Here is a 23,989-nt window from a genome sequence, read left to right as displayed (position 1 = left end):
TGGTGTTGATCATGAACAATTCCATGCATATGCTCCTCAAATGCTCTTTACGATCTGGCAAGCAAGGTGAAAGGCCCATTGTTCCCTCACATTTATGTGCAGGTACAGCTTGTCCTGGGACCAAATACCTTGAGTCTGTAGTTGTAGCAGAAGTCCATCATCAACTGTGAGGGGCTCAGTTTGTAAACGGGAACTTCTGCACAAACTACATGGCACTGTAGCCACCTGCGGAGTGTTTGAAGAATATGGGATGGCAGGCTTACTGTACTGACCAATGGGTCTTTGTATGGTTTGTAAACCCATGAAAATCAGTCTTGTAGGGGCATGAGGCAAATATAGAGATGCTGTTGTGTGCCCTAAACAGCCTCAGGCACGTTCTGGCCATGGCTGTGGGAAGCTGAGGTTCTGGATGAGTAGGCTGAGGGGCTGCAAGTGCATGACACTCTGTCAGTGTTTCAAAAGGCTCCTATGAACTCTGTATGTTGGGTTGGAATTAGAGTGGATTTGGAAGTGTTCATGATAAGGCCCAGCCTCCAGCTAAAGCCACATGTTCTGTTACCGGAGTGTGTGAGTCAGTCTTGATGAACTAATCATCCAGGTAAAGGAAAATATGAACGTGGCACTTGTGCGGGAATGCAGGTACAACCAACATGCATTTTGTAAAGACTCTTGGGGAAGTCAAGAGGCTTAAGGGCAACACCTGGAATTGATAATGCTGGTCTTGGACCACAAAGCACAGGAACTGTTTATGGGAAGGGATAACTGAGATATGGAAATATGTGTCCTTCATGTTGAGAGCAACATACTAGTCCCCCGGATCTAGGCAGGATAACGGTGACCAGAGACACCATATAAAAGCATATTTTCTTGATAAATGCAGTGAGGTTCCTCAAGTAATAGTTCCTCAGTAGTGACAGATGGCAGAACAAGGAGCAATGGTCTCAAGTTACAGTGGGGGAGGTGAAAAACTATTTCACTAGGAGGGTGGTGAAGCACTGGAACGGGTTACCTAGGGAGGAGGTGGAATCTCCCTAGGGAGGAGGTGGAATCTCCATCCCTAGAGGTTTTTAAGTCTCGGCTTAACAAAGCCCTGGCTGGGATGATTTAGTTTGGGTTGTTCCTGCTTTGGGCAGGGGGCTGGACTTGATGACCTCCTGAGGTCTCTTCCAGCCCTATGATTCTATGATTCTAAGTCTAGTATGGGCCTGAGGCCTCCTTTTACTTGTGTATAAGGAAGAATCTGGGGTAGAAACTCCTTGCCCCTGAACTCCCAAGGAACCTCCTCTATCACCACAAAGGCTAGGAGTACTCGGTGACAGGCCAAGGGGTGCTGACCCGAAAGGTGCTGGGGAAATGCCAAGTCCTTTGGAATTGTGGTAATTTTCCCTGGTGCTTTCTAGGCCATGCCGCTGTCAATGCTGCCATGAGAGGTTCTGCCATCATTGGTGTTGCTGTCAGCATTGCCACGCTCCATGGTGCTGCAGTCATTGGTGCCAAAACTAACAGCGTCACAAGCACCGAAGCTGCAGTTAGTGGTGCCGCGGTGGTCATCGAGGTTACTAGTGGTGCCAATGATGAGGGTGTCTCCAATGATGGAGCCAACCATGGTGCCCTTATTTGCAAAGCATGCGGCATCTGAGCTGGTGCCATTTCTGACTGGCATGAGACTGCCCTTGCTGCAGGCTGTGATGTCAATTGGGTTGTCATGATGATAAGCTCTCTGGTGACCGTGACAGTGTCTGGCATTGATGCTAGATCAATGTCCTCCTCTAGGTGGTCTCCACCCAAGAAGATTAGGACCGCTGGGCTCAACAGTTGGGCCAGAGTCAACAGTGTCATGAGTAGTGGTACTGCATGTGGGTGCCCCTGAGCTGGGCTTGCCCCACTTGGTACTTTGTGCAGTGCCTTAACTGGCCTCTGTCCACTTTTCTTTCCTTGATCGGTACCGGGGAATGGGAGCTGTGCCGCACGCTCAGCCCTGCATGGTTAGGGGAGCGGTGCCTCTGGCCCAAGTGCTTCCTCAGCACTGGGTCTTGCATGGAGGCCAGAGCACTGTGCACCACTGTTGCCAAGAGCTGAAGTGCTGCTCTCATTAAGAGGAACCTGAGGTGGTGGTCTCGCTCCTTCATGGTACGTGAATGAATGCTCCTACACAGGGGGTACTTGTCCATTTGGTGTCCTTCACTTCAGGCAGTCGGCATGAAGATTACCCTTGGGCACATGCTTGCCATTTCTCTCGCAGGCTTTGAAATCTTGGAAGCGCAGAATGCCCCGATGAAGGGGCTAAAATTTCTGTGGGAACCCTCAATAATACAACTACAACCAGTAGCTATATACCACTAAACTAAATAATGATGAACAAACTATCTACAACTATATAATACTAGGGTACCGAGACACTTACTAAGCAAAAGACCGGAGCTATTCAAGTGACCATCATGAGCGGTAAGAAGGAACTGAGAGGGCAGGGGCGGGGGATTGGCTGTGCATTATATACACCGCTGTAGCAGCACCACACCAGGGAGTTCCATAGACAACTATATAGATACTGCTAGAGTAAAAGCTTTCCAGTGATCATGTACATGCACATACACATGCGGAATCACTCGAAGAAGAAATAATGTTAGACTTACAAAGTGATATTCCTGAATCAAAACCAACAACTAAATACTCAACCAGCCCAAAGTATATCCAATTCAAGGTTTACTGTTGGGTCAGTAACAGCAGTAGTGCTGAGCGGAATTTTGAAAAGTGCCTAATGGAATTACAAACCCATTTGCCATTGAAAGTCTATGGAGGTTGGATACCTAAATTCCTTTAGTAGTTATGAAGAATTTAGCCAGCGTTATAGGCCTTATCTTCTCTCTATAAAAAAAAGTTGTGTTCTTAACTTGACAGTTTTCAGAGATAGCAGAGTTAGTCTGTTTCAGCAAAAACAGGAAGTCTGGTAGCACCTTAATGACAGTTTTATTATGGCATAAGCTTTCATGAGTTGCAACTTCCTTCATCACATGAATGAAATGAAAGAAAAAGAATCAGATAGGAGGGAAACAGAGATGTGAGTGTTACCTAATAACACTAATAGCTACTAATAGCTAATAACTAACACCCTGTAGCTAATTCAATCAAAAGGTCAGACTACCAAAAAAGAAAATTACTTATTGTAATGAGAAAGCCATTCCCAATCTCTATTCAGACCCATTCTGATAGGGTCAAATTTGTATATGAATTCCAGCTCTGCAGTTTCAAGTTGAAGCCTGGTTTTGAAGTTTTTTTGCTTGAGAATGTCAACTTTCAAGTCTGTAACTTTGTGTCCAGGGGGTTAAAATGTTCTCTTGCTGATTTTTATATGTTACCAATCTTGATATCTGATTTGTGTCCATTTATTCTGTTGTACAGAGACAATCCAGTCTGTCCAATGTACATGGCAGAGGCACATTACTGGCCCATGATGGCATAGATCACATTTGTAGATGTACAAGTGCATGAGCCTTTCATGATATGGCTAATGTTAGGTTCTATGTTGGTGTCACTAGAGTAGATGTGTGGCAAGGGGGTTTGTTGCAGGGATTGGTTCCTGGGTGAGAGTTTCTGTTGTGGGGTGTATAGTTGGTGGTGAGGATGTGTTCCAGGTTGGAGGGCTGTCTGTAAGTGAGGACTGGTCTGTGAGTGCCTGACTCCCAAGGTCTGCACTCTTCCCTTACCTGGAAGTGCTAGAGGACAGAGATGAGTGTGCCATTTCCAGAAAATACTGGAAAGGAAGGATCAGAATGTATTTCGTTGCCATAAGAGGTTTGGAAAAGTCACAGGGAGGGAGGTTTGCAGAACCCTGTGGGGAGCTGTGTGGAGCAAGTTAGAGGGACACGGAGATGGTGATGTGCTGGAGCAGGGTGCTGAGATAGGAGTTATGGGAGGAACTGAAATTTGGGGGACCATAGGGCATTGGAGTTAGGAGGAGTTATGCTAGGAATTCAGAGGGCATTGGAGGTTAAAGGGAAAGAACAGTAGCTGGAGACTGAGCTGAGATAGGATTGGAGGGGAGACATAAGTGAGGGTGTGGGGATGAGTTGCATTTGTCTGGGAGTAGAGAGGAGAGGGAGTTGATTAAACAGGTGGTGGAGTTTAAGACAGCAGAGGACCCTGTGGGTGAAAAATAAATATGCAGAGATGAGTCCCAGAGGGGGAAAGTTAAACAGTGAAAGGGTGGGCTTGGAAAAAGAAGGAAGATGCTTAATAATTACAATGTGTAATTTTGGAATGATGTTATATAATATAAACTCAAGGAAGAACAGACAGCAACTCTCAAAATTCACAAGAGAAGAAGGTGACAAAATCCCATCAGGCTCCTGATCTGTGCTGAGTTTGGAGCTCCTGTGACTATGGACTTACTAATGTAGAACCTTAAACAGCAGGGCCAAGAGTTAACCCTGTGGTGGTGGAACTCCAGCTGCACAAAAGACATTTCACAGACCAACCAGCAAAATGCAAATAGATAAATAAATGCAAAAATAATTATTATAAAGCTAAAAAAACCCCCCGAGATATACAGACATACGCTAAAGGATATTTTGTTTGTCTCTCTCCATGGGAAGCGGAGTACGGGTGTGCGGACTCCATTGTGAACTTCAAAAATAAGGACTCCCTTTGAGCACACTCCCAGCAGGATTCCAGTTTGGGATTTCTTCTCAGGCAATACCCGATGAAAATGAATGCCATATTCTGTCAGCCTCTGGCACACCTACATAGATGTACATTTGTTAGAATATGAAGGTGAGGTAGAAAATCTACAAGGACACTGACAAGTTAAAATAATAATACGGTAAAACTTTACATTAAGGTTCTATTCATACAGGATGTATAGATGTTATAAACATATGGTAGACAGGAGCAGTTGTAGACAGCTATGAGCATATAAGTAGAAGATGTTATAAATAACTATTAGCTATAGCAGTACACAATCTATAACAAGTCACCAACTAATTATTTAAAAAGGTTAAATGTATTAAACTATTAGAATTAGAATATTAACATGAAGTTTTAACAATCACATTTATGCTTATTTATGTTTATAACAACACCATTCTGGATTATTTGAAGTTAGGTGGAGCCAAACCTTTACACATCATAGGAGGGTTTAAAGATTGAAAGTGTTCTTCCCACCCCTTTAAGATTAAACAAATCCTGTGAGAGAATCTGTGCAAACAGCTAGCTGTTTGTATGCAGATCAAAGCCATACATTTTCTCTTACATGCCTGACTGAATGCAATCTAGAAAGCCCTCAGCTACAATTTTAATTAGGGATGTTAGAGTTTAACTCACTAACTGTTTAACTGCTAAGCAGTAATGTGTCGGTTAAGCTCAACTGGCTCCTAAAGAGGTGGCTTTGCTGTGGCAGGGCAGTGAAGCCTCCTCCCGGGAGCCAGGCAGGCAAGGGCTGCCTACTCTGCTCCCAGGGAGGAAACGTCACTGTTGGCCCCTCTCCTGGGGAGGCTTTGCTATGGGCTCTGCAGGTTTATACTCCAGAGCCCGCTGCGTGTGTAACCACTTAGATTTTAGTGGCTACCCAGTTACCATATTAAATGCTTTTAAACATCCCTAATTTTAATACTTCCTGGTGACAGATAACTTTACAAAATATGTCAGCCTTGAATTAGGTGTTCCCGTCATATCCCTTTTTCCTATTCTGCATGCAGATCCAATTTTGTTACTGGGTTTTTTGATCTGTTTGCAGTTTTCAGTAACACTTTCTAATGTTGAATGTATGTCTTGCCAATGGTCCGCTATACAGATCAGTAGTGTACTGGTGCATTATAAGATATTGAATGATCATTTAGGAACCAACACTATTCTCACTGAAGACAATGGCAAAACTCATGTCCACTTCAGTGATGTAGGACTGAGGCCTAATAGCAGAAGTAGAAGCAAATCACATAGTTAAGTTTCCAAAATGCTTTCCTTTCTAAATTATTGTAAAACATACAGATGGCTGTATTCAATCTATCATCTGTCAAACACAGATGAACGTGTATGTTAATATAGACTAGCTAACTTAAAAGTGATCTACAAAGAAAAAAATTGGAGTTAAGCACCTGTGAACAATTTTCAATACTGCCTGCTTGACTAAAGGTGTTCTGAAAGGCACCATACTAGGTGGTGCTAGACATGGATAATTTGAGCTGGAGGTTATTTGCAATATCATGATTGGGGACACCTTGGTTGTATCTAGACTACAACCCTTTTTCGGTAAAGGAATGTAAATTAGGCACATCGATATTGCAAATGAAGCCGGGATTTGAATTTCCCGTGCTTCATTTGCATAATGGCGGCTGCCGCTTTTTTCCAAAACGGGGCTTTTTAAAAAAAAAAAACGGCAGTTTAGATGGCGCATTTTCAATAGAAATGACCCGTTTTGAAAGATCCTCTACTGTTTTGAAAGATCTTTCGAAATGGGGCAACTGCCAAGTTTTTTTCAAAAAAGCCCCATTTTGAAAAAAAAAACGGTGGCCGCCATTATGCAAATGAAGCACGGGAAATTCAAATCACGGCTTCATTTGCAATATCAACGTGCCTAATTTACATCCCTTTGCCAAAAAAGGGATGTAGTTTAGACACAGTCCCTTAGTCAATAAATTAGGACAAAGCTGATTTCAGAGAGAGGAAAGTATATAAACAAAGGGTTTCCTTTATAATTGGACAATAATAAATCTTTAATATGTGGTGACATTTAAGTAATGCATCCAATGAATCAGCTGAAGGAAGAATATTCAAGATATTTCTCCATCCTCTATGATTTCCTTTTCTAACTTTTAATAACTGTCTTTTTGTGGATCTTCTGAACCACCTTTGCCAGTGCTATTTTGGAAGACTTATTTTCCTTTGTTCTTCATTTCAATTTCAGGCTTTTTATCTATCCCATGCTCCTTGTATATAAAACTCATATAAATACAGGATAAATCAAGAGCTGCTCTGACTTACCTTCAAAAATTCTATCTCCGTTTCTTTTTCAGAAGCACCAACGTAAGTGCTATGCAGTTTGGGCAGCTCTTCTTTGATGTACGACAGGTCTAATTTCTCCATAACTCTAGCTGGTAGGTAGTGTTCTAGTCTAAAATAGGACATGCCATGCACCTATAAAGTGAAGCATTTTTATTTTTCATGTTATTACAAGAATAACAAATGTATGTGTGTGTGTGTGTGTGTATATAAAGATGGAGTCAGCCAAAACTCTGGAGCTGAACTTTCAGACTGAGTGGGAAGCTCAGACTCTGAATCCAGAGCTACAATACATTTCATTTTTGGCCCTTCTCTCTATTCTGCTCCTGCTAAGACACTGGGACTATATAGGGTCTGAGCCAACACCCATGAAATGGACGAACTACAGTGCTAGATCCAAGCATCAGCAAACACTGGAAGGGGCAATGGATTCAACATCCAGATCCAAATCTCAATTCTACAACACAAGTTCAACATTCAACCTGAACTGCATAGCTGAAGCCATCTGTACATGAAAGCATATCTGTGTTCTCTCTCTACTAGACTTCAAACAGCATAAAAACTACAAGTAGGAAGTCAATTGAACCACAAAAGAACTGGAACACATTCAGTTCTGAACTACACCACAGAGCACGTGCAGTAGTTGATTAGCAAAAAACAGCAGTGCCACTGTCCATAGCAGAAAGTACATCCTACCTCAGCCTGGTAATCTCCATACTCAGCCTGGAGGGCCAGGGATGCTAGCAATAAAGCAGTCTCATCATTGCAGTGCATCCTTTCCTCCAGGAGATCTTTCCGTAGCTGTAGATAATACTGGTGACAGGTCAGAGTGTGTCTGGGGGGAAAGTAACACACAGTATTGCTCCCTTCAGCAATGTTTCTAACATTCTGCACAAATAACTTGAGAGGGTGGAATAGGGAATTAAAGGTGGGTGATGAGAAAATAATGTTTGAATACTCACTGTATAAGGCTGACATCATCCACAAAGAACTTAACACGAAAGAACAAGGTGAAGTTGACTGTGTCTTTGCCCTTTTTCTTAGGTTCCTCTTTCCATCCCTCTGGAGCAACTTTTGTTAGTTTTAAGTCAGGATCAACGAATAAAAATTCATTGTCTAAAACATGGGTGAGAAGAAAGAATTTTCATAAACTATCAAAAACAGACACTTTCTCTGGACACAGAATTAAGATCAGCCTTACAATTTTGCAGTTTATTCTTAACGGTTAATATTCTATCGACCAACAAAGAATTCTATTACACAATAAAAGGAGGTGAATGAATGGCTCAGTGGTTAATAAGGTGAGAAAGGCTTTGTCTACAACGGCAAATTTTGCTGAAAAACTGTGAGCATTCACACAGCAACACAACTTTTGTTGGGAAAAATGGCCACTTTTGTCGTCCAAAAACTTCCAGCTCTATCTTGGACCACCACGGAGCTGTTGGATCAGATCAATGTATAGGAAGAGGAGTCTGTTCTGTCCCACCTGAGAGTGACCTACAGGAACTGGGAAATGTACGGCATGTTTCTCAACCCTTGGGGGAAAAGGGGTACGAGCAAGATATGATGCAGTGCAGAGTGAAGATTAAAGAACTCAGATTAGCCTATCATAAGGCCCACGAGGTGAAGTGATGCTCCAGTGCTTCACCAAAGACCTGCTGCTTCTATAAGGAACTGGATGCTATCATCAGTGGTGAACCTAATTTTACTGCTAAGACCCCCATGGATACTGCAGCGAGCACAGAAGCAGTACATGGAGGACCTAATCTGGAGGATGAAATTGTAGATGAAGAGGCTGAGGTAAAGAAGGACCAGGGGCTCCCCCCAGGGTCATCAGGTGTGTCTGGCAGCCAGGAACTATTCTCCAGTCTGAGCAGGCACTTTCCGGGGACCAGGAAAGTTGAATGACTATGAGGGCTGGGTGGGCACTGTGGTCTTGGTGGCGCTGAAAGCTGGCTGTCCCTGATTCCACTCTTTCTCCAGAATCTCCATCCCTTCCATCCATCCCTTCTACCCACACCTTGTCCCAGGGACCAGAAACATACAAAGTGAAAGATAACTTGAAGGCAGGCAGAAAATACAAAGACAAAGAACCACCTTGATTCTCTTACTGTTATTCAGGTTGTGTAATACCCCGCTAATTGAAGTGAATAGATCTCTGCATGGAGCTAGGTAAAGATGGCTGAGCCTAACCTACATCAATGGATTTATTATGAATTATTGCTCTAGTCTTCCATCCATCTTAAATCTTCCTTTGCCTGTCTTCTGCACGGCATATTTAACCAAGTCTAGTAACTTTACACCTCTCCAATTAAATTAAAACACCTTTCTTACCTTTTAGGCTGGCCAAGCCAAACAAGTGATGCTCCACTAAACCAACATGGGCTACCACCATATCAAAAACATCTTTACAAATAGTTTTGGTATCACAGGTCAGTTCCAGCCTCTGCCCATTTAGAAGCATTACATTTACTTTCCGCCTGGTATCCTCATTCTTCCCTTTCTTAGTCTGCATTTTGTGAAATAAAAGTATTAGACAATTCACATGTGTCAAAGATGTATTATTGGTGAATAGACCATTTCTTACCAAGTTTAATTTTGGTAGATCCATGGAGATGAATGGCTCAATAGTCATTTTCACAAATTCAGGGCCAAAGAAATTCTGCAAATCAGAGAAAACTGAATTAACTTTTCGTGTTTCCACAGCCTGAGACTGAAAAGCAAAGAGGCGAACTGGAAGCTGAAATCAATGCTGATGTAAACCCAGAAGTGTATGATGAATTATTCCCAGCAACCTGGTTAGATGGAAGAATTCAACTTTGTCAGTGTGGGCACGTCTACAGAGCAGAGTTAAAGCCAAAATAAGCTATGCAACTTCAGCTACGTCAATTGTGTAACTTAAGTTGAAATAGCTTATTTAAGCTTTTGGTGCTGTCTATACAGCAGGAAGTCCAAGAAAAAGCATTTCCTCCTCCGACTTCCCTTATTCCTCATGAAATGAGGGTTACTGTAGCCAGAGTAAGAAGTCCTCCAGATTGACATTATTTTGATATTATGTTGAAGTAACTGCTTGTAGTGTAGACTCAGACTATGTTATTTCAGAATAACATCAGTTATTCCAAAATAACACTGCTGTGTAGACATATCCTGTGTGACTGAAGTTATGTTGGCTGCTATGGCAACAATATCTCCCACACAGTATTATTTATATATTTCCATATTACACACATTTAATTTATTCATACGCGCAAGAGTGAAACTGCTGTTATATCATCTTCAGGTGCCCATGTCTGATGTCCTAAATATTTGGGAATGTGATATTCACTGACACTGTTAAAAACTTTAACAGATTGTTCCTAAGACTCAGTTTTATTAAACTTTGGTTAGTTGAAAAATTAAAAAAATACGACCTAAACCTGATGCAACCTAAGGCTCTGATCCCGCATACTGTTCTGCACAGGCTGACCCCTATGCCAGTGCGAATTCTCACTGAACTGCATTCAAAGGTCTACCTTGTGCAGATCAGCCTGAGGACTGGAACGTAAGTGTCATTTCAGGAGTTTCATAAACAACAGAGTCCAGCTTATAATTAAGTAAAGTAAATTACTTTACCTTCAAAGCTGCACAAGATTCTCAGTCCAAGTACTTATTAAAGGAGGATACTCAACTTCACTACTTCTAGAATATGTCTACTTCCCTTGTTGTTTTCAGGGAGTCACACAAGAGATGTTCTTTTGCGGAGGGGGAAATACCTGGAGGCTTGAAGTTCTACCTGCTAACATATAATGTTCTCTGGAAGTATTTAATACAAAATGTCTGTGTGGTAGCTCATTTAGAAAAGCAAAGAATTTGTGGAGTTTAGATCCTAGATAAATGACACGGTAAACTGCAGTGGGTCAAAGAGAACTACGGAGGAGACATGATCCTAGGTCATGGCTGGGAGCTGGGATGGCCTGAGAGAATTTTTGTTTTTTAAGCTACAACAATTCAGGGCATACAGTAGCAGAGAGCCTCAGGCTGACTTCTCCTAGCAAGAGGAGAAGTCTATTTGCATGTCTTAGCTTCCTTCCCACTTTCAACCCTCAGATCCTGCCTATATTTCAAGATGGCAGAGGAAGCACTAAGCTCAGGAGAAGAAAAATAAACTTGAACAGGGAGATAGTGGTGGGCTGGCCTATGGCTGTGTGCCAAGAGGCCAGCAGAATCCCCAGCAGGTTGTAAGAGTGGGGCCTCTTCCCCTTGGTAGGCCCCACTCTTACAACCCACTGGGGATAGGGAAAACCAAATGCTGTCATAAGGAGAGAAGCTGCTGTTGCTTTCAGATCATCCTTCCTTGCCTGGTGATGGACATGGCCTATTGAGGAACATTAGAATCTACAGAATGACTTTGGTGAGTGCGAGAGGAATGTGGGGTAAAGATAAGAATCACTTAATAGGTGATTGCAGAACCAGGAGAGAAAATGGATTGCAGACACCTATAGGAAATGGCCCTTCCATTTGCTCTGCATCGCATCCAAAGAGTTTGACTGAGTCACTGTTATAAATCATGAATTGTAACTGGCTGAGAGGAGTGGGGTAGGAGAGAGAAGGGAGGAATTGTGATTGGCATGGCCGAGACGTCTACTACTGTCAAAGTCAAATACAGTTGTCCCATACTGTTTGCTTAATGATCTCTGTGTTGTTGGAACACATAGTATATGGAATGATCATAAAAATGATTGAAAAATGCAGAACATACTAGGACAGCAGGGGTAAAAAAACTAGGTCTATTAAAATGCAGGTATTTAACTGATTTGAGTAGTTGATAGAATTTTTATTGACTACTCAATTATTTGATAGGCAGCTCAGCTCATTTCTGACTTGCGCTGGATGCAGGACCAAGCCCCACTGCGGCGCTGCAATTTAAAAGGTTGCTGAGCAGCCTGCCCCCCAGCTCCTACTGCGTTTTTAATTGCAGAGCCACAGCCGGGTTTGGTACCTCACCTGGCGCGAGCCGGAACTGAACTGGGCTGCCTGCCCAGCCGGCAGCAGCCCGTGTGCGTAGGGTCCCAGTGGGGATTTGGGACCTCCTGTGCACAGAGACTACTGTCACAAAACAGCCCTTGCCCCCTCCACCTCTGATAGAGGCAGCAGCAGGGGGAGGAGGAGGAAGCAGGTATCACCACAGAGATGGTGCTGGGGGGAATTAGCTTTTAAACTGGTTCCCCCTCAGCACCAGCTCCTGCTCCACCTCATGCTGCCTCTGATACAGAGGCAACAAGGGAGAAGAAGGGCATTGTGAGTAGTTGACTTGACTCTTGACTACCCAGTAAGTTGACTAGTCCTTTACTCACGTAGAAAGAACCCTTAATAAATAACCTATAGTGCTACTCAGCAGTGAAGAGGTTAATAGCTGTTACATTTAAGTAGCGAACGTTTGTTTTCTAACTTAATATCCCATTAAGCTAAATAAGTCTCTTGGGCTTAGTCTACACTAAACGAGGCAAGTTGGCCTAAGGTACACTATCGAGCTACGCAATATGTGTAGCTCAATTTGGCTTACCTTAAGCCAAGCTACTGCAGTGTCTACACGTTCCTATCAGCTTCCCTTCCTCCTCACAAAATGAGGAGTACAGGACACCAATGGGGGCTGCCCTCAGCATTCGATTTGGGGCTCTACACTAGATTCGCTAAACTGAATGATAGAAAATCAACCTCCGGAGGATTGATATTCTCCAAAGTGTAAATGTGCCCTTGATGCTCTTTTCACTCAGAAAAAACAACCATCTTTATTTGTGAGTGGTAGCTTCATTTCTGGACTTTGGGATCCTAAACACCACAGACATGCATTTAAATCTTTAAAATAACTTGAGGCAATGTTCTACCAAAATAAATATTAAGAGTGCAAATGTGTTAAAATGTTACCCTTAGTTTTCTTTGGGTCATGGCAGTTTCCAATGCTATCTCTCTCAGAGGGTCTCTAGTGATGTCCAGCACTGATGTCCTACCCAGATCTCCTGGACAGAGGTTGAGTCGAGATTGCCTCAGAGCCATTCTAGCCTGTAACTGTACCATTTCTTCTTCTTGACGCTTTAACATTATTTCTTGGCTTATCAGGTTGCCTTCGGGTGCTGCTTCATACTGCCTACTTAGTTGGAGGGGAAGAAAAAGATAGTTATGATTAAAATACAGTTAATACAGGTGATGGGTACAGAGTAAGAACCTACATCAGTCAAAGCAGGAAATCTAGGGCGGTGTCTACACTGGTGCGATCTTGCGCAAAAATGGCCGCTCTTGCGCAAAATCTTGCTGCCTGTCTACACTGGCCGCATGTTCTAATGTATGAAATCAGTGCTTCTTGCGCCAGAACTCTGAGGCTCCCGCTCAGGAATAAGCCCTTTTGTGCAACTGTTCTTGCACAAGAGGCCAATGTAGACAGGCAACATGAATTTCTTGTGCAAGAAAGCCCGATGGCTAAAATGGCCATCAGAGCTTTCTTGCGCAAGAGAGCATCTACACTGGCATGGATGCTCTTGCGCAAAAGCACATCTCTTGTGCAAAAGCACATGCCAGTGTAGACGCTCTCTTCTGGAAGAGTTTTTGCACAAGAACTCTTCCGCAAAAGAGCTCTTGCGCAAGAAGCTGCCAGTGTAGACGTAGCCTAGTGGAATTATTTCTCCCCTCCCTTCCTTCTCTCCATGCAGCGGGGCTGACAGCCACTGCAGGCACTAGTGCAAGGTGTTCAGTTCAGCACCCCCAGCAGGGGCAGCACTTTGGGTGGAAGGGATGGGTGAGGAATGGCCAGCTTTTAGCACCATGGCATGCACCCGCCACTCCGTCCTCAGAGACACCCCATTTGCCCTCCCTGCCATTGGGTGGCCTCCGCTATGACTGAGGGTTATTATTGGGCCTCTTCACCTTGAATGGTCCTTTGAAATACATGTTAATTAATTATGCTGAACAAACGGTTCCAGTCTGTGACACTTCAAGTACCCTTTCTAGACCTGAACAGAGCTCTGTGTAAGTTCGAATGCTTTTCTGTCTCACCAACAGAAATTGGTCCAATACAAGATACTACTTCATCTGCCTTGTCTTTGAAAAAACAGAGTCCATTCTACAGTAATTCTGGTGTCTGTAAGCCAGGGATAAAATGGCTCTGCCGGTCAGTTTAAAATTATGCTGAAGTTACCTGTACAACTGATAAAAAATAGCTTGTAGTCAACTGTCTGCTATATGGCCTTAGTCTTTCAGCACTCTCATTATAGCATGGGAATAATAATCCAAACTTAACAATTTTGATCTAATTCTTGAATGTGTTGATATTTTCAATAATGTTCTTTCTAAAAGCCATGCTTGAAGTTAAAAAAAGGAAAAAAGAAACAAAAATGAACACTATTCCACCTAGCTAGGGATGTAAACAAGTAGTCAAGCATCCGATTAACTAATAAGCTTAGGTTTAATGGTTAATCTTCTCAACTACTCTGATACAGAGGCAGCAAGGGAGGGGCGAAACAGGAGCCAGTGCTGTGGGGAGCTGGTATAAAAGCCATCCACTGCAGCACGGGCAGAGGGCAAGAGAGGCTGCCATGAAGGAGCCTCTGTCCACGGGAGGCCCAGGCTTGCCACGGACAGATTGCCACGGACAGAGGTTGTTCTGTGGGATGTCTGTAGCAAACCTGGGCCCACCCACAGGCAGAGGCTGCTTCATAGCAGCAGCCCCTGTCCACACGGGGTCTGAGCTCCCCCCGGACAGGGGCTGCTGCTGCAAGGAGCTCAGACCCCCTGTGGATAGGGGCTGCTGCCACCCTGCACTGTAGGGCGGCAGGCAGTCGGTCTGCATGGAGAACTGGTTTTTAAACTGACTCTCCTCATGGACCGGCTCCCGCTTGGCACCCTGAGTTGCAGGGGGCTTCCACGATTGGGGTCGGAATGCACTAACTGCCAACCCTGCCCCCAGGGACTATAGACTAGTCGAGTAACTGATAGGAATGAATGTGGTTACTCGACTATTCAATTAACTGATAGCTAACATCCCTAATCCTATCAGAAGGTATTAGCTGAGCCTCTGATAATCAAGACAATAATTCAGGGCCCAACCCAGCTTCCATTAACTAGACTCTTAATTGCCATAATAGGATTTCTACCAAAATGTTTCTTGGAAGTTCTTTTGGAAGCAATACCCACTGCTGAAATCCTGCCACCTCTACAGGAAAACAGGCACATGATTTAATATTACTTGGAATACTAAACAGAAGTTTAGGACTGAGTGAAATAAATTATTTGATTGCAAGTAAAGAATAATTGCAGTGTAAGAGAGCAAGGACTGTAAAATATGATGATTTCACAGAGTTTACCTTGATCTTAAAGGGTGAACTTGACTTGATGGAGAAATATCCTCAGCTCCTGATAAAGCAGAACCAGAGTCATCTCTTTTTAAACATTCATTTCTTTTCACTTGCACATAAAAAGGAAACACAGGAAAATTAATACCTGAATGGGCTATCAACTACGTAAAGGTAATCAACTTAAAGTTCAAGGATTTATCAGACACATGAGATTACTTAGGAAGGATCAGTGTCATATGCACTGGACAATGGCATTACAGTAATAGAGAAACTGGCATTAGGAAGTCAATTTTAGTTTTCTAAGAGAGTCTATTGTTTTTCCTCTGATGCAAGTTGATGTATAATCTTTTGAAGAAACATGTTAGCTAGGGGTTTGAAAATACAGAATTGTTAATATGCTTTTCTAACTTCAAATGTTTCATTGTTCACCAAGGCTTGAAATATCTGAATACGAGGAAGCAAAACTGATATGTATAAAGTTATCACGTGCCCAGAATGGTTTTACAGTAGCTATAAAGATTTGACTCGGAACATGGAAATTAAAATCACTACCCTGTGTAGCTTCCACTTTTTATTTTTGTTTGGATTCTTCACCCCTCCATAGATTATGAAATACTAGATTCTCTATTTTGACAACAGAAGACCTATTTATTAATCTAGTTTCCTTGAGAAAGTCAGTTCAGGTATGATTCTGCAAGGTGCAGACACCTCTACTTTTAACTCCTATTGTCTTCAATACAGATGGTCCTAAGCATTTTGTGGGAGGCACTCAACAGCATGCAGAATATATTTCATAATTATAGGAAAATAGCAGCAGGATTCTCAAATATGCATCTTTAACTGCTGCGGTGCCATCTAAATGGTTCCCAAACTTTATTGATTCACATACCCCATTCTTAAAAAAATGATGTTTGAAGTGCAACATGCACTGAGACCTAGACAGCAACGGTTAAAATTTTCTAAATATAAAGCAAAGTGAAGCTGTAAGCAAAAGTTTGCAAAAACAGGGCTAATATTATGGAAATACCCGTACCTAAGAGGTCGTAAAAACATTTCAAAACAGAGCACCTCGTGAAAAGGCATCTTGGTACCAACAATTCCCTCCCCATTACATAGGGTTGCCACATGGTTTAACCAAAAATATCGAACACGCCCCACCCTCCAAAAGAAAAAAAAAAACCACCACCAGGGAAAAAATTCTGTCGGGGGGGGGGGGGGACACCAAAGTTGTTGAGGGGGAAAAAAAAAGGACCCCGACAGTTAAGCAAAAAAATACAAAAAATAAAATAAAACAACATTAAAACAGCATGGCCCCTTTAAGAAAAGTCTTTAGGCTTTTTACTGGCGGCCATCTTGTTTTCCTGATCAGAGCCAGAAGGTATCTTCCCTGCGGAACCAGGTAAGTGGGGGAAGGGGAGACCAGGGGCTCGAGGGGGGAAGGGCGGGGGCTGGGCCCGGTTGCTGAGTGTGTCATAGAGTTGCCAGGTGTCCAGTATTTTCGCCTCCTGGCAAGGAAAAACATCAGAAAATACCGGACATTTTAGGTGTCCAATATTTTCTAATTTTTTTTACCAAACAGGAGGTGAAAATATCGGACTGTCCTGGTCATACCAGACATCTGGCAACCCTACCATCACAGATAAAAGGAATATACTGATCCAGCTTCAGGACTGGGTCTAAACTAATAGCATAATAAATAGTAATCAAACCCCCATGTACAAGGCAATGGGTGGTGTGAGGGAGTGAGAAGAGGGGCTGGCAACGCAGGGGTTAAACAAAGCCTTTTTGCCCAACTAGCCCTGATCTGTTTTACCTGCAGCCAATGCCAGGCCTGGAGGGAGGATAAAAGAAAGGCGCCTGGCTAAGTTAGAAGCTGTCCAATTCTGGGCCCCCCACTATAGAAAGGATGGGGATGCATTGGAGAGGGTCCAGCAGAGGGAGACCAAAATGATTAGGGGGCTGGAGCACATGACCTATCAAGAGAGACTGAAGAACTTAGGTTTGTTTAGTCTGCAGAAGAGAAGAGTGAGGGGGGATTTGATAGCAGCCTTCAACTTCCTGAAGGGAGGTTCCAAAGAGGATGGAGAGAGGCTGTTAGTAGCGATGGATGGCAGAACAAGGAGCAGTGGTCTCAAGTTCCAGTGTGAGAGGTCCAGGTTGGATATTAGGAAAAACTATTTCACTAGGAGGGTGGTGAAGCACTGGAATGGGTTACCTAGGGAGGTGGTGGAATCTCCATCCCTAGAGGTTTTTAAGTCTCGGCTTGACAAAGCCCTGGCTGAGATGATTTAGTTGGGATTGGTTCTGCCTTGGGCAGGGGGCTGGACTTGATGACCGGTTCTTCCAGTTCTATGATTCTATGATTCTACGACACAGGAGCTGATTCTACTGTCTGCAGGACCTGAGCCAGAGCCGTCAACTGGGTCAGCCACAGGAGCATGTGAGCCTCCAACCCCTCCCCTTGTTACAAAGCGGGAGAACCTACAAGGAGACTTCTCTGAGGAGGGAGAAATTGGACTCTGGAGCCACACCACAAACTTAAGAACCAGACTTAGGAAAGAGGCTGGAAATCCTAGGCCTGGGGCCCCAGCGGCAGGGGCCTATACCCCCTTTGCCACCAACTAACTATGGGACCTAGCCACTAGGCCACCCTGTTGCCCTGGAGACCCAGGTACAAGTGGATTTAGGTAGTTTAGAAGGTGACAACCTAATACAGGTTGAACCTCCCAAAACCAGAACTCTCCATGGTCTGGCAGGGACACAGATGTTGCTGGACCAAAGAGCCCCCAATGTGAGAGCAATGCAAAGGCTGGGGAGAGCCAGCTGGGCCAGGAGTCATCTGGGGAGCCCCTGCTCTGGCCAGGGAACCTCCAGCGTTAGCGGGGCCAGGTGACTGGGGAGTCCCGACTCCAGCTAGGGAACCCCCAGTTTCAGTGGGGCTGTTAGTGGCAGCGGGGCCAGTGTGACTGGGCAGCCTCTGCCAGGGAACCCTCTGGCTAAAGCAGCGATGGTGAAGGCGAGTGGTTGGAATCCCCAGCAGCAGTGGGATGGGCCCTCACAGCAGGGCAGGGCGGCCAGGTGGCCCTAACTGGGAACCCCGGGGAATACCCTGTGGCAACAGGTCTGGCAGCAGCCAAGCAGTCTCTTCTGAGAACCCCGGGAGACCCTGGGGCAGCAGGCAGGCAGCAGGGTGGGGAGCTGTGCCAGGCCAGTGCTGGGCAGTGGCAGGGCAGAGAGACCCAAGGAAAGGAGCCCTGGAGCACTGACCTCCCCTGTCCAGCAAACTCCCTGGTCTGGGATAGTTCAGTTTCCAAGGGTGTTGGACCAGGGAGGTCCAACATGTACATCCAAAGTAACACGTACCTTGTTTGAACCTGTGTATAAAAGTGTACCCCAAAAAGTTGTTTTTGTTCAACCAAGGGGGTAGTGTCTCAACTCTGGCATTTAGTCATGTCCATTGTCTCGGGCACAAATTCTGAGCCTACCTATAGACATCTGATCCAGGGCAGCTATTACTGTGCTTTGTTTACCATTAACCTGGCCTGGTGCCTTCAATCCTAATCTAATTTTGTGATCTTTGGCTCTCTCTCTCTCTCTTGGAGTCTGCTGCAGTGACTATTTGTGCCCACCAGCACGACACATATGAGCATACGCACATAACCAAACAGGTATCATCATGAATGGAGAAGGAGACCTGTCAGGACATCACCGGTAACACCTGTCTACTATAGGCACACGCGTACATGCATGCAGCTGTGTGTGTAAAAAAGGGAAGGGAGTGCAGAGGGGAAGGGAACAGGCATGCATGTGGTGGGGGGTAAAATAGTGAACGGGTAGTACGGGGAAGGGTACCTATGAGCAAGCATTGTTTGTGTGTAAAGAAAGGGAGAGCAAAGGGGAAGGGCACGTGCATGCGTGCAGATGTATGTGTGAAAAAGGGAAGGAGTTACAGATAGCAAGGTAACATTTGTGAGTGAATGTGTGCACGTGTATATTTAAAAAATGGATGGGTTTTCAGAGGGGAAAGGTACGAACATGCATGTGTGTATGTGTGTGTAATAAAGAGAACAAGTCTCAGAGTAGGGGTGCATGCGTACACGTGTGCAAATAAGGAAGGGGGCTCAGAAGACAAGGGCATGTAAGTGCATGCAGGTGTGTGTGTAAAAAAAGGGAAGGAGGTGCATATAGGAAGGGAAGGAGGTGCATATAGGAAGAGCGTGTGTGTGTGTGTAAAAGGACAGGGTTGCAGAGGGGAAGGGCATGTGCATGCATGTGCATTTTGTGTGTAAAAAAAGGATGGGGCACAGAGGAGAAAAACACACTTGTGCATGCATGTGGTTGTGTGTGCCAAAAAGGGAAGCGTGCAGAAGGGAAAGGCATGTGAAATGGTATCAGGTTACAGCGTGGGAGGTCTAGGTTGGATATTAGAAAAACTATTTCACTATTTTCACAGTGAAGTACTGGGATGGGTTACTTAGGGAGGTGGTGGAATCCCAGCTTGACAAAGCCCTGGCTGGGATAATTTAGTTGGGGCTGGTCCTGCTTTGAGCAGGGGGTGAACTTGATGACCTCTCCTGAGGTTTCTTTCAACCCCCTTCTAAGTCTTCCACTGACATTTGCTCTGCTTCCATAGTTTGAAGATAAGGCCAAAGACCTTGATCAAAGTTCTGTATAACTGTGTGCTTCTTGACTTCAATTTATTTTACATCCTTCTTGCTCTCTGTTTTATTCCATTTCCTCTTCTCTGTGCATCCTCCTTTTAACTACTCTTGCAATTCTGTATTTTCATTAGCTCAGAACATCGCTCATCTTGTACACACAAAAGCCAACCCTACTTTCAAGGCACTTTACCTTCACTTCAACACTAGCCTTTAAAAGTCCCTGCTATTACAAAACTTTCCTAAATTAAAAGCTCCACTGATACCTCAATGTCTCCATACAACTGTCTGTTATCTCATGTTTATCTGAGTCACTATATAAATTTGTGGCCCAAAACCAGTGAAGAATTTAGCCTCATAGCTTTCACGGAGGGTTATGTATAATCATGGCACTCTATAAATACTACTATTAACTTCTGAAAATTCAGAGCACATGACAAATCTTGTTTATAGCAAATATTGTAATAAAAGTTAATTATTTCCACCAATTCCTGTTGATTTCCCTTATGCAAGTCCAGTATTCTAGATCCAAACCTATATTAAACATACTGCAAATTATGCTGGACTATGTAAGATGGTCTCATATAATTACACCTTCATACTGTTCTTAATTATCAAATTTTCTAGTATAGGTTTTTGTTTTCTGCATATTTATTGGATTTGTTTTAAATCTTCTGTGTGTACATTTGTTTACCTTCCTTTGAGTTGTTTTTTATTTTATTTTTTACAATTCTTACCTTGCCTGAAATCTGGCTCAGAAGAAATAATAGATGGACTCTCACTGGAGGTACTATAGACATCACTGTAGTAAGATTTGTACCTTCTCATAGGTTCTAAAAGTTGAAAGCAAAGTGTGAGGAAAGCAAAGGAACAATTGTTAGGCAAAATCAAATGTGATGTTAATTGACGCCCCCTCCTCGGATGTCTAACCATTTCTGTGGCCACAGTTTTAAAATGCTGAATACTGTGGCTACATCTAAACTACAGGCTTTTTGTGTAAGCAGCTTTTCTCGGAAGAGATCTTCCAAAAAAACTTCTTATGAAAGAGAGCGTCCAAAAAACAAAAAAGTGATACGCTTTTTCAAAAGATAGCATCCAGGCTGCCTGGACGCTATCTTGCATATAAGTGATGATTGCTATGGACAGAATGGCCACCAGGGCAACTGCTTTTTTCTCTTTCCTATTCTTCTGAAAAAACTCCCTCTTCCCTGTCCACACAAGTCTTTTTGCAAAAGAGCTCTTTCACAAAAAGGCTTCTTCCTCGTAGAATGAGGAATCCCAATTGCGCAACCCCCCCTCCGTTTTTTCAATTTACTGTCAAAAGAAAGCACTTGTAGTGTGGATGTAACTCAGGTTTTGTCGGAAAAATGGCCGTTTTTTGGACAAACCTCTGTAGTCTAGACCAGTTTTTCCCAAATGGTGGTCCGCAGAACCCCAGGGTTCCACGAAGTGAAAAAAAGGGTTCTGCAAGAAAATTCCATTACAATAACATTTTTGATTTAAAAAAGAATAAACAATATTTAAGCATTTTTTAATTTTATTGAAAACAATTTTCATTTGTGTTTGCCACAATAAGTGTCCCTGTGTAATGCCAGCTTAGTCAGAGAATGGGGACGATGATGTCACAACTCAGTGGTGCGATCGCCTGTTATATACCACCATAAAGCCCCATATTCACTCTCAGGGAGCGTGGATCACGTGGGTGACTGAATACGATTATACTAGATCCATGTTGGACAAAGTCAAAGCTTCAGCTATCAAACCACTTGCTTGTATGGGAGTGCTCAGGCAGTGTTCTTGCGAATACTTTACTTCAATATAGTCGCGTGATTTCTTGTATTTAAAAATGTAACCGTGACACATATAAATCAACTATGATAGATTAATCTACATATCATGACCTTGTTTAGCAATTGTTTATTATTATCCTTACTTATTTGTGGCCTACTTTTCATCTTCATAAATAAGACTGTTATTAGGGGTTCCAGAAAATTCTTTTGAGTTTAAAAGTGGTTCTATGGCAAAATACAATTGGGAAACACTGGTCTAGACATACCTGTGCTGCATCAACCTGCCTCAATATCCCCCTTGATCCTGCACCCTATTCAAACACCCTTCTTGCTTTCTAATCTCTCAGCAGACCCATTTTTTTACAAACTCTTTCCTTCCATGACTTTCACATTAAACTCATCACTGTTAGTTCAATTTAAACCAGAACTTTGTTACACAGATGGACAGTAGTGAGTACAGCTGGGGGGGAAAGGGGGGGGCCTCTTAGACATTTCTGTAATTAAAATGATACTCATCATATACCACTCTGCTGCATTAATATTTTAATCTTGATCTTAGCCAAAAAATAGCATGAAAATAGAAAAGAAAGGACCTGATTCTGGAAATTGTTCTGTGTAGGCAAATTCTGCATGCATTCTCTACCTGGAAGAATCACAGCCTAAAATAGCTTTTGAAGTTCATTATTCTAGCGATGCTGTTAATAAATGAGTATTAACAAAAAGATATGACTCCCTTATGCCTGGAAATCATAGCCCAACCTGAAAGGAAAGGATGGTTGACGGCTATCTAGAAGGTTTGCTGTGGTACACTGTAGATTTCCAGCTGTCTCCCCAAATTTGACCCATACATCTTCTAAATTAATTTTCAGAGTTTTGCAAGATTTTTCCAATTTTTAAAAGTCTGACAGTCTGTATTCATCTTTCTGTCTGGAAATTTAACTGTTGGCATTACAAATATTTGTAAGATAGCTACACAGTATGCCCCATATAGAACAGAGCCTATTTTTTTCGAATTTACTTTGTGCATTTCATAGTACAATATTATATATTTTGGCAAGTATCTGTCCAGTCCATCTCCCTGTTTGCATAGTGTTCACGCAGCAATGAGATCGAAATATTTAACAAAACTCATACAAAAACGTCATTTTAGAGTGAAAAAAATTGCAGTAGCACATAGGGATGTTAAATATTGGTTAACTGAATAGTTGATTAACCTCATGAATTCTTATTGGTTAGTCAACTATTCTATAGTCCTTGGGCAGCCCTTGTTCAGGGGAAAGGGGTCAGAGCTCCCACACCTGGCCCAAGCTGGAACTGAGCTGGGCTGCCTGCCTGGCTTCTAATACACTTTAAATGCAGAGCCACAGTAGGGGTAGGTCCAGAACCCAGTGTAAGCTGGGACTGAGGTGGGCTGCTGCCCAGCCTGCTAAAAAAAACATGTATTGGCAAGGGGTGAGGGGGAAATGCGTGTAGTCTATAGCATTAACCTATAAGCTTTTGCTAATCGGCTAATTGACATGCTATTACATCCCTAGCAGCACACAGCATTAGATACAATATCTGAAATTACTTCTAACTCATTTTTTAAAATCAATTATACTTCAAGTTGTGGGGAGACGTTTTCAAAAGTGCCTAAGTAACCTGGCAGCCTAAGACCCTCCAGCTTTCATGTTAAAATGGTGATGATGGGTCTTGCAAATATGTTAACCCAAAGTAACTTTCAGGTCCCATATGACATCTGATGGAGAAACCCCAAAAGTATCAACAGATTGGCTGACCTGGGTACAGAACAGAGACAGAACTGATTACTTTAATAAAGATAGAGAGCTGAAAGACTGGGTTTTTAAAGTCAGCAAGGAAAGAACTCCTGTTGAGGCTACAGAACAGGACAGACATGGAGAGATGGAGCCAAATAATTTTGGAAGTTTGGTATTTCTGAAATTCCTACTCCAGGACAGATCTACATAGCAGAAGCACATTTGTGCTTCATTAGAAATTTGTTACCTTGTTTGGTATACTTCCCTACTGCCTCATCAGGGAGGATGTTTCTGCTAACACTTCGGTGAGAACTGCTCAAAAAACCATTTTAGCTGTAAGATCTGACTCCATTCTAATAAAAGTCAGAGCACACAAGTGTAACAGTATAAATATACTTCAGAGGAGTAGCTGAGTTAGTTTGTAACAAGAAAAGTTTAAAAAACAACAAATAGTCTAGTAGCACCTT

General features: G+C 43.1%; 1 protein-coding gene across 15 annotated transcripts in view; it reads right to left on the bottom strand.

The window, feature by feature from the left end:
- The window catches only part of PTPN13 (protein tyrosine phosphatase non-receptor type 13), a 238,698-nt gene that overhangs the window by 100,777 nt on the left and 113,932 nt on the right, over positions 1-23,989 (bottom strand). For 8 of the 15 annotated variants that reach the window (XM_075929542.1, XM_075929544.1, XM_075929547.1 and 5 more), the window contains exons 8-16: positions 20,713-20,808; positions 15,327-15,426; positions 12,898-13,120; positions 9,581-9,655; positions 9,328-9,502; positions 7,956-8,109; positions 7,690-7,828; positions 6,976-7,128; positions 4,556-4,738 (exon numbers count right to left, since the gene is read on the bottom strand). In XM_075929542.1, coding sequence (XP_075785657.1) covers positions 4,556-4,738; positions 6,976-7,128; positions 7,690-7,828; positions 7,956-8,109; positions 9,328-9,502; positions 9,581-9,655; positions 12,898-13,120; positions 15,327-15,426; positions 20,713-20,808 — 1,298 coding nt within the window. The remainder of the gene's footprint in view (positions 1-4,555; positions 4,739-6,975; positions 7,129-7,689; positions 7,829-7,955; positions 8,110-9,327; positions 9,503-9,580; positions 9,656-12,897; positions 13,121-15,326; positions 15,427-20,712; positions 20,809-23,989) is intronic. The other 7 variants (XM_075929543.1, XM_075929549.1, XM_075929550.1 and 4 more) reach the window with 7 other exon arrangements.

Source organism: Pelodiscus sinensis, chromosome 5, assembly GCF_049634645.1.
Source record: "Pelodiscus sinensis isolate JC-2024 chromosome 5, ASM4963464v1, whole genome shotgun sequence".
Taxonomy (NCBI): Eukaryota; Metazoa; Chordata; order Testudines; family Trionychidae; genus Pelodiscus; species Pelodiscus sinensis.
Note: the sequence above shows the minus strand (reverse complement) of the source record. Positions and strands in the feature narration are given on the sequence as shown.